The sequence below is a fragment of the Oncorhynchus nerka genome, linkage group LG14 (genome assembly GCF_034236695.1).
Source record: "Oncorhynchus nerka isolate Pitt River linkage group LG14, Oner_Uvic_2.0, whole genome shotgun sequence".
In the NCBI taxonomy this organism is placed as follows: Eukaryota; Metazoa; Chordata; class Actinopteri; order Salmoniformes; family Salmonidae; genus Oncorhynchus; species Oncorhynchus nerka.
The window spans coordinates 67407248-67418946 of record NC_088409.1 but is presented as its reverse complement, the minus strand read 5'-3'; the positions used below and the strand labels follow the sequence as shown (position 1 = coordinate 67418946).

At 45.3% G+C, this 11699-nt stretch overlaps 1 protein-coding gene across 1 annotated transcript in view; it reads left to right on the top strand.

Moving 5' to 3' along the window:
* The window catches only part of LOC115141268 (stAR-related lipid transfer protein 13-like), a 153116-nt gene that overhangs the window by 48821 nt on the left and 92596 nt on the right, over positions 1-11699 (top strand). The window contains exons 3-4 of the mRNA XM_065000305.1: positions 2029-2178; positions 3711-3881. Coding sequence (XP_064856377.1) covers positions 2029-2178; positions 3711-3881 — 321 coding nt within the window. The remainder of the gene's footprint in view (positions 1-2028; positions 2179-3710; positions 3882-11699) is intronic.

Genomic DNA, 11699 nt, shown 5'->3' with positions numbered 1-11699 from the left:
TTTTAAGTTAGGAGAGAATGGGTTTTAAGATAGGAGAGAATGGGTTTTAAGTTAGTAGAGAATGGGTTTTAAGTTAGTAGAGAATGGGTTTTAAGTTAGGAGAGAATGGGTTTTAAGTTAGGAGAGACTGGGTTTTAAGTTAGGAGAGAATGGGTTTTAAGTTAGGAGAGACTGGGTGCCTAGCCGTTGTGCCCTTTCACATGCCTCCCTGCTCAAACTCTAACCCAGTCATCTCCAGTCCTCTCCCTGACTGGTGATCTGTACCTCTCTCAGTGGGTGGTACGGTCCAGGCATGGTGCCCAGAGCTCACGCACTTAACTCCTCATTACCATGTCAAAGACCCAGCCTTGGGGTTTTACAATGTGGCCAATTTGCCCTGATGAAGTTATCGTCCCTCTCACATTTAGCTATCTTCCTGAAGATAACACTACTCATACCGGCAGCATTGCCATGGTATCAGTGTTTCTCACTATTGATGGGGCCAGAGAATGGAGGAGAAAGGAATCATGGGTAGTGTCTCTCTCAGCTTCAAGCCTCTGGAATTCCACTCATTCTGAGGAAAAGTGTTCGCATTCCGAGGCAGGCAGGCAGCACTGTGTGTGGCTGTCAGAGAGAATGGAGACAGTGGGAGACAGTGTGTTGTAGTGTGCTCCAGATATAGCACACAGAGACAGACTGACAGATTGAGGAGTTTCCCCTGTCAGAGATCAACCAGCTGACCTTAGGTGGACTGACTTCTGCTCTGGTCACTAGCACCCTACTGGTAACATCTTTGTGTGGTCGGAACTCTCTAGAGGAATTAACACCTCTAGTTCCCTGTCACTACATTGATTGTTGTTTCCCACCAATTGTATTTCCTATATTTTCTTGTCTATTCCCATTTTGTTTTCATTCTGATGAAGGCCATTGACGGCCAAAATGTCATGGCTTTAACTTGAACTAGAATAAAAAAGGATCAAGATTTTAATTGAGAGGGAAAGTCGTTCCTATATACTGTATGTTGTGAGTGTGACTCTGCCTTTACATTGAAGAAGGAAGAACAGGAAGCCAATGGGAGGGTCACACCCATCTCCACCCAAGGAGCCTGTGGCTCAGACACCAGCACTACCGTAGCCCTGCTAGAGAACACAACCCTCAATAGGATGATTGTTAAGAGGAAAGGGGTTTTAATGCAGCATGGAGAAAGAACTGGGGGCACAGGGACACCTGGGGGCCCTAACAGACAGAACACAGAGCCGGGGGCCAGGGGCTTCTAGGGGCCAGGGGCTCCAACAGACAGACAGACACACTCAGAACACAGACGACAGTTCCACAGTTTAATTCCAGGAAATGAATGAATGGCTTTGTGTCGGCTGCTTGTCTTCTGAGTCACACCATTGCGCAACAAGGGTCTCAAAGAGAGAGAGAGATCGTAACCTCCAGATCCTCTAACACAGCTCATGTTTGTCTCTGGATGCATCCCAAATGACACCCTATTGCATATGGGCCCTGGTCAAAAGTAGTGCACTATAAAGGGACCAGGGTGCCCTTTTCCACACATCCAGAGACAAACATGAGCTGTGTTAGAGGATCTGGACTGGAGGTTAAGGTCTGTGTTATGACGTGATGGCTGCTGAGAACTAGGTGGTGAAGCTATCACATTTCCCTCTATGATGGTCTGTACTGTTTACTGCTGTTAACTTTCACTCTGACATTTATAAAAGTATTTTATTGCTCCTCTAATGATCTCTTAAATGTATTTAGAGTTTTTAGTTGTCACCTGGTGCTCATAACCTTCTCCTACTGTCTGAACTGTTTCAATGTTATTATCCAGAGAATTCAATGGTACCTCTCTGAATGATCTTATTTAGTTCCTGTCCAACTACGGAGTAGTGATTGTTGTGGTCCTCACTCATTTACCTTTGTTTCTGATAACTGTATGCTCCAGTTTAGTACATGGTGTCACAAAAGTCTGTTTCTGCAGGCTCTATAGGTTTCTCCAATGTTGTCTAATCACACACTCTTCCCCCTGCCTTTCTCTTCCCCCAGGAGTCTCCCCTGGTCCAGCCTCAGACCCTGTGGTGTGAGTCTATGAGCCAGCTGATGAGGAAACTGGACCAGCTCAACCTGGACATAGAGGAGGCTCTGAGTGCATCATCCTCCCCCTCGGACACACCCTGCACCGCACGCAGACAACAGGTCAGTCACACACACACCCTGCACCGCACGCAGACAACAGGCCAGTCACACACACACCATGCACCGCACGCAGACAACAGGTCAGTCACACACACACCCTGCACCGCACGTAGACAGACAGCAGGTGACATGACCATGTTAATTGAAATGCGAGCCATGTACTGACCAGTGGTACAAATGGGAAATGTATACATTCTTCTGCAGCCTATCATGATGCCACATGCTTTTTCATGCTCTCTGCTGTCTATAATCAATTTACTGAGCTTTGTAAAGAGGAAATCCCGATGGATTATTGTTATAGTCATTCAACAGGTGTCTAACAAGACTATAAGTCCATGCTGCTATATCATGTACTGTCCATTACACATGCATTCACCTAGCTAAGCCCCTGACCCAGACAGAGAGAAGACTAGACTCAGGATCAGTCCCAAATGGCACCCTATTCCCTTTATAGTGCACTACTGTTGACCAGAGCCCTATGGGTGCCATTTGGGACGCATGCCTCAGAAGCCTGTAGGTCTGGGAAGGACTGTTCCGTCATAAGCCTTAGGATAACTGTGATATATGTTGATATACATACAGTTTGTTGTCATACAGTGGAAGCCGTCTGTCTGGAACACTATGGCCATTGTCAGGCTGTCTTTGATTTCACTTCTCTGACTGCTGCTGGCATCCATTTTATGATGTGAGAGGAGGGAGCTGGCTGTTAGAAAAGATGTTATAGTATGTAGTGTGTCTAGCAGTAGTCTGGCCAGGGTGGTGAGAGACAGACAGACAGCCATTGTGTAGAGATGTTGTTACCGGGACCTTGTAGCTCTGGTCCTACATAAGACTCCTCTCATGGAGGCTTGCATCATGACATAGCCCAGCAGTCAGTTAGCAGAGGGCAACAACATACTGTATGGTTCTGTATGTGATCAGCACAGAGGTCTTGTTGTGTGGGTAGAGGAGGTTGTTTGTATGATTGAGCACGTTAGGAATGGTTACAGAGTGGATTGCAGAGGGGCACATGCCTGCAGGCATCAAATCAACAGCCATAACACACATTCACTGAGACAGCTTTAACTAACAGCCAGCCGCTGGTGGAGGAGATCACACAACGTCTTTACTAGGGGGAGTTGACAAGGTCCTTTGTCCTTTCAAAGAACGATTAACACATGATACAGGCTGCCTTGTCACTATCTGTTACTGTCTGTCCAATAGAACTGGAACTGAAGACTGCGTTCCCTGCCGCTGACCATCCCAGAGACAGACAGACAGACAGACAGACAGACAGACAGACAGACAGACAGACAGACAGACAGACAGACAGACAGACAGACAGACAGACAGACAGACAGACAGACAGACAGACAGACAGACAGACAGACAGACAGACAGACAGACAGACAGACAGACAGACAGACAGACTGACTGACTGACTGACTGACTGACTGACTGACTGACTGACTGACTGACTGACTGACTGACTGACTGACTGACTGACTGACTTAGATCCAGTGTTGACGGTTGTTGTTGTGCTGTTATTGCAGTATGGAGCTGTGTCTGGGACGGCAGTAAACCAATCTCTTAACGAGGAGGACAGTACACTGCTGCAGCGAGGGGAACCAGATACAGATGAATGTCTCAGACAGGACCAACACAAGACCTTGGCCCCTAGTAGCTCAGCCGAAGGAACCAGAGCCAGGACCAAGAAGACAGTCGTAAGTTCCTATCAGAGTCTCCCTCCTCCTCTCGACTCCTGCATGCTCTGTGCCTGTCTGTCTGGGTCTGGGTGAAACCATGTGGTATAGATATCATCAGATAGCTCTCACTTTACATACAGTGCCTTCGGAAAGTATTCATACTCCTTGACTTATTTCACATTTTGTTGTGTTACAGCCTGAATTCAAAATAGATAACATATATGTTTTTCCCACCCACATACACACAATAGCCGATAATGACAAAGTCAAAATATGTAAAGAAAAATGTTTTGCAAATCTATTTAAAAAAGTATTCACATAAGTATTTACACCCCCCTAAGTCAATACATGTTTGAATCACCTTTGGCAGTGATTACAGCTGTGGGTCTTTCTGGGTAAGTCTCTAAGAGCTTTCCTCACCTAGATTGTACAATATTAACATATTATACTTTTTTTAATTCTTCAAGCTTTGTCAAGTTGGTTGTTGATCATTGATGGAAAACCCTTTCCAAATCTTGCCATAGATTTTCAAGCCGATTTAAGTCAAAACTGTAACTAGGCCACTCAGGAATATTCAATGTCATCTTGGTAAGCAACTCCAGTGTATATTTGGCCTTGTCTTTTAGGTTTTGTCCTGCTGAAAGGTGAATTTGTCTCCCACTGTATGTTGGAAAGCAGGTTGAACCAGGTTTTCCTCAAAGATTTTGCCTGTGTTTATCTCTATTTTGTTTATTTTTGTCCTAAAAAAACTCCCTCGCCGATGACAAGCATACCCATAACACGATGCAGCTACCACCATGCTTGCAAATATAAAGAGTGGTACTCAGTGATGTGTTGTGTTGGTTTTGTCCCAAACATAACACTTTGTATTCAGGACATAAAGTGAAGTGCAGTTTTACTTTACTGTCTTACTGTGTAAAAGTTAAATAAGATAAAAAATATTACAAACAGGGTGCATGTTTTGTAATATTTGTATTCTGTGCATGCTTCCTTCTTTTCACATTTAGGTTAATATTGTGGAGTAACTACAGTAGAATGTTGTTGATCCATCCTCAATTTTCTCCTTTCACAGCCATTAAACTCTGTAACTGCTTTAAATTCACCATTGGCCTCTTAGTGAAATCTCAGAGTGGTTTCCTTACTCTCTGGCAACTGAGTTAGGAAGGACACCAGTATCTTTGTAGTGACTGGGTGTATTGATAGACCATACAAAGTGTAATTAATAACTTCACCATGCTCAATAGGTGGCCTTCTTTGCGAGGCATTGGAAAACCTCCCTGGTCTTTGTGGTTGAATCTGTGTTTGAAATTCAACTGTGGGACCTTACAGATAATTGTATGTGTGGGGTACAGAGATGGGGTAGTCATTCAAATATCATGCTAAACACCATTATTGCACACAGAGTGAGTCCATGCAAGTTACTATGTGACTTGTTAAGCACATATTTAGTCTTGAACTTATTTAGGCTTGGAATAACAAAGGGGTTGAATACTTATTCACTCAAGACATTTCAGCTTTACTTTTTTCTATTTCTATGAATTTGTAAAAAGTTCTACAAAAATAATTCTGCTTTGACATTATGGGGTATTGTGTGTCGGCCAGTGACACAACATCTCAATTGAATACATTGTATATTCAGGCTGCCTTCAGCTAGCTACAGAAAGATAGACTTTCTCTCTACTAATGTAAACAACATTCCTCTTATTAGCTGGGAAATGTAATTCATGAACTAAGGATGGCAGCAAGCATTAACCTTTTAAGTGATATACTGTACGTATTATTTTTGTCCAGATGGGATAAGGCAGTATTCAGTGTGATGGCGATTGCGTCATCTGTGGACCTGTTGGGACGGTATGCAAACTGAAGTGAGTCTAGGGTGGCCGGTAAGGTGGCGCTGATATGATCCTTGACTAGCCTCTCAAAGCACATCATGATGACAGAAGTGAGTGCTACGGGGCGGTAGTCATTTAGTTCAGTTATCTTTGCCTTCTTGGGTACAGGAACAATGGTAGCCATCTTGAAGCATGTGGGGACAACAGAATGTGATATGGAGCGATTGAATATGTCTGTTCACACACCAGCCAGCTGATCTGCGCATTCACAGAGTTCAAGTAACAGACACATCTCAACATCAACTGTTCAGAGGAGACTGCGTGAATCAGGCCTTCTTGGTCAAATTGCTGCAAACAAACTACTACTAAAGGACACCAATAGAAGAAGAGACTTGCTTGGGCCAAGAAACACGAGCAATGGACATTAGACTGGTGGAAATCTGTCCTTTGGTCTTATGAGTCCAAATTTGAGATTTTGGGTTCCAACCGCCGTGTCTTTGTGAGATGCAGAGTAGGTGAACGGATGATCTCTGCATTTGTGGTTCCCACAGTGAAGCATGGAGGAGGAGGTGTGATGGTGTGGGGGTGCTTTGCTGGTGACACTGTAGGTGATTTATTTAGAATTCACACTTATCATGGCTACCACAGCATTCTGCAGCAATACACCATCCAATCTGGTTTGCTCTAAGTCGGACTATCATTTGTTTTTCAACAAGACAATGACCCAACACACCTCCAGACTGTGTAATGCTAATTTGACCAAGAAGGAGAATGATGGAGTGCTGCATCAGATGACCTAGCCTCCACAATCATCCGACCTCAACCCAATTGAGATGGTTTGGGATGAGTTGGACCGCAGAGTGAAGGAAAATCAGCCAACAAGTGCTCAACATATGTGGGAACTCTTTCAAGACTGTTGGAAAAGCAGTCCTGGTGAAGCTGGTTGAGATGCGTAGCACTCACATGTGTCGCCATGAAGTGCTTTGAAAGGCTAGTCATGGCTCACATCAACACTATTATCCCAGAAACCCTAGACCCACACCAATTTGCATACCACCCCAACAGATCCACAGATGATGCAATCTCTATTGCACTCCACGCTGCCCTTTCCCACCTGGACACAAGGAATGCGTAAGAATGCTATTCATTGACTACAGCTCAGCGTTCAATACCATAGTACCCTCTAAACTCATCACTAAGCTATGGGCCCCGGGACTAAACACCTCCCTCTGCAACTGGTTCCTGGACATCCTGACGGGCCGCCCCAGGTGGTCAGGGTAGGAAACAACACATCCGCAACGCTGATCCTCAACACAGGGGCCCCTCAGGGGTGCATGCTCAGTCCTCTCTGTACTCCCTGTTCACCCATGACTGCATGGCCAGGTACGACTCCAACACCATCATCAAGTTTGCCAACGACACAACAGTGGTGGGGATGATCACCAACAACGATGAGACGGAGGTCAGAGACCTGGCCGTGTAGTGCAAGGACAACATCCTCCCCCTCAACGTGATAAAGACAAAGGAGATGATTGTGTACTACAGCAAAAAGGAGGACTGAGCACGCCCCCATTCTCATCAACGGGGCTGTCGTGGATCAGGTTGAGAGCTTCAAGTTGCTTGGAGTCTGCATCAACAACAAACTATCATGGTCCAAACACACCAAGACAGTCGTGAAGATGGCACGGCAACACCTATTACCCCTCAGGAGACTGAAAAGATTTGGCATGGGTCCTCAGATCCTCAAAAAGTTATACAGCTGCAACTGCTCGGCCTCCGACCGCAAGGCACTAGAGAGGGTAGTGCGTACGGCCCAGTACATCACTGGGGCTAAGCTTCCTGCCATCCAGGACCTCTATATCAGGCAGTGTCAACATTTTTAAAGACTCCAGTCACCCTAGTCATAGACTGTTCTCTCTGCTACCGCACGACAAGCTGTACCGGAGCGCCAAGTCTAGGTCCAAGAGACTTCTTAACAGCTACACCAAAGCCATAAGACTCCTGAACAGCTAATCAAATGGCTACCCAGACTATTTGCACCCCCCACACACCCTGCCTTTACACTGCTGCTACTCTCTGGTTATTATCTATGCATAGTCAATCAAATTTATTCATAAAGCCCTTTTTACATCAGCCAGTGTGTGTGTGTGTGTGTGTGTGTGTGTGTGTGTGTGTGTGTGTGTGTGTGTGTGTGTGTGTGTGCGTGCGCGTGCCAGGCTCTATAACACTGACCTCGGGTCAGGGTTAATGATAAGCCCAGGATTACTTCCCTACAAGCCCCAGGCTGACTCCAGGATCTAGACCACCCCTAACACATGTATACACCCCTTGGCCTCTTACATGAGGGTTTTGGAGTGGGTGTGAAAGCAGCGGAGAGAGAGAATGTGATGTTAGAGTCTGAGCTGCTGCTGTCATGATGAGGGGCTCAGAATAACCTGACCACGGTAACTAATTACTGTCATGTGACTGGAAGGTTATGAGTTGATAGAGAGGCTGCGACCCAAATTACACCCTATTCTCTATATTGTGCACTACTTTTAACCAAAAGGTTTTATGACCAAAAAAAGTGCACTATATAGGGAATAGGGTGCCATTAGGAACACATGCAGAATGTTTGGAGTCATTGTTTATCATGATGTTGTTATGGAAGTTCCCACTGACCCTGCCTGTCTCTAGGTTAGGGTCACCATTTTTCAATTGGTTTCAACATGATGTAATGGGTCCTATGTGTAGCTGGTGTAGAGAGTCAGGCACAGGACAGCAGATATGAGTAATCAACATACTTTTACTCAAAATTTCAAATATACAAAGTAACACATACACGCACACCATGACAGACTGAAAATACAATAAACAATCACTCACAAAAAACATGGGGGAACAGAGGGTTAAATAATGAACCAGTCATTGTAGGATTGAAATCAGGTGTGTAAAACAAAGACAAAACAAATGGAAAATGGAAAGTGGATCGGTGGTGGCTAGAAGGCCGGTGACGTCGACTGCCTTACAACGCCCGAACCATGAGAGGGACCGACTTCGGCGGAGGTCGTGACACATGACCCCTGTTGTATTGACATGCAGATTCCTGTCCACAATGGTTTGCTAGATGGAAAGGGTAATTCATTCCTAACATTCTGGTTCCACCTCCACCTGCACCCACTGCGTAGTGACTGTGAGGTATCTGTTCTGTGTTTGATGCTTGAGGGTGAGACCATCAGGTATGTTTCCGGTGTTTAAATGTTCTGCAGCACATGTGTTCCTGTGTGTCTCAACATGACTGCAGCCACTGCATTCCTGAGACCTTACACTTCAAATAGAGAAAAGTTCCTCCTCAGAACCTGGCAGGACAGAGCTGGTCTGATGGTCCTGGCAGACATAGGGTCAAAGCATCAAAAGACCCACAGACAGACACACATCCAGAAAGGCAGCAGTGACAGATGAATTATAAATGATCCTCTGACATGATAGAATGTCTTCCTATTGGTTGTGACCCATTGAGACAGTGTTCTAAATATAGCCAGGTGTTATAGTGTCTGTCCAGGGGTTGGGTAGAGGAGGCAAAGGATGAGGCTGGTCTACTGCTTTACTGGTCTACTGATCTACTAGTCTACTAGTCTACTGGCTAGTCTACTGGTCTACTGGCTGGTCTACTGGTCTACTGGCTGGTCTACTGGTCTACTGGTCTATTGGCTGGTCTACTGGTTGGTCTACTGACTGGTCTACTGGTCTACTGGCTGGTCTACTGACTGGTCTACTGGTCTACTAGTCTACTGGCTGGTCTACTGGTCTACTGGCTGGTCTACTGGTCTACTGGCTGGTCTACTGGTTGGACTACTGACTGGTCTACTGGTCTACTGGCTGGTCTACTGGCTGGTCTACTGGTCTACTGGCTGATCTACTGGTCTACTGGCTAGTCTACTGGTCTACTGGCTGGTCTACTGACTGGTCTACTGGTCTACTGGCTGGTATACTGATCTACTGGCTGGTCTACTGGTGCCTACTGGCTGGTCTACTGGCCTACTGGCTGATCTATTGAGACCACATCTGACGAGGAGCAGAGCAGACGCCCAATGATCTCTTTCTATCCCTTATTTTTTCTTAGACTTTGAGTAAAACTAGGGTTATTTTCCCAGGGACATAGATTGTAGGTCTGAGGTTTTATTTTACAACCGAGACAACTATCTGAATGTTGTGGAGAGAGATGGATTCAGTCTTGTGAGTTCAGCCCATAGTTACGTGTTATGAGTTAGGGGTTGTGGATCATGGCTATGCCTTGGCGTAGAGGCCTAGAGGAAGTCTCTGGAGATATGCTGTTAGAAGTCACAGAAGAGTAATGGCCGTGGAGAGACCTCATCCATCCTACCCTGCCCTGAGCTATGATGAGAGGCCTGGATCGTTACATATAGCTGCGTCCCACATGACAACTCATTCCCAATATAGTGCGTTACATTTGACTTGGGCCCATTGGGCTCTGACCAAAGTAGTGCACTATGTAAGGAATATGGTGCCATTTTGGAGGCAACCATATACAACTATAGGTCTGGTTATATAATATCAGTCATGGGTTTGGGGTTCTCTGTCTTTCTCTGTGAACAAATGTGATTCAGGTTAGTCGCGCATGCCAATGAAACACAATGAATGATTGGTGGGGTAACCTCAGACTTCACTCTGTGGGGTTGGGTGTGTTCAGGACTATTACATCCATCCCAAATGCAACCCTATTCCCTGTATAGTGCACTACTTTTGCCATTTTGGATGCATCCTAGACAGACAACAGGGCTCTGTGTTGGGTTGAGAGTGTACTCTACATAGACCACAGGGCTCTGTGTTGGGTTGAGAGTGTACTCTACATAGACCACAGGGGGGAAGAGGGGGAGTTGAGAAACGCAGGGAAAAGTCAAACACAAATGTCAACGTTGTTCATTGGGGATGTAAAGAAATGCATGATGGGGATTATGTAATTCCTTACAGATCTCGTGTGAGCTTTGTACGGCATCCCATTGCCAGCTACAATGTATAACAGCATCTCAGAGAGTACTATTAGAAAGCATGGACATGTCCCATAGTCTGTTAGGAATGTTCTCCACTTGTTTTGTCTGAACTAGTTGATTTATTTAGTCACTGCAGTAGACAGGTAGACCAGACCAGTTATCAATCACTAAAGACCAGACGTCAGTCCATATAAAAATCTTGGTTGTTGTAGCTTCCTGATAGGGCTGCCTTCTTTCTGTGTCTTGTCACCTGACCCCTGACCTCTAACCCATAACCCGACGTGGCGATTGCTCAGAACTGAAGCGGTGTGGTATAACCTTAGAGATAGACGACTCTAGAGCCCAAAGGCCTGTTTTAGCTTGAGCAGTGCTATTGAGGACTTTCAACATTTTGAAGGTGTTAGCTGGGAGAGACTTCCTGGGGGTTAAGGAAGGATCACATAATTCCATACAGGTTACCTGGAGGGATCAGCCAATGCATTAGAGTCATGAGCAAACATTCCATAACTGCAGGTGTCAGTAAATAGCCAACCATGGCTTCATACCTGTTCAAACAACACTCTCCAGGTGGCAGTGTGCACCCTTTGTTTGTTTGACAACTCATAGTAGAAGAAAATCTACTACTTCAAAATGGAGATGGCCTCAATGGCGCGATGCCCATGCTCTCACAGATGCCACAATGGGACATATCCAATGATGCAATGTCTTTCTAGGTCCATGGGTATAACTAAACCAGTGAAGAGGAAAATGGAAGGACAATAACAGGACTTTATCCGGGCTGTCGAGTGACAGAAATAAGTCTAGGACAGTCTTTGAAGCCCTTTGAGTAAAGGACAAACTGGTGTCTCCATTGGGGCCATTCAGTCAGTTCTAGTAGGCTAATTTTCATCACAGCTTTATTTGTAGTTGTGGGTCAGAGCCTGTTATTAGATCTATTATGTTAACACAGTTTAGAGTTTAGACAGTGAACTTTAACAACTTCCCACAAAGAAACTGTCTTCCTATTCTATCCT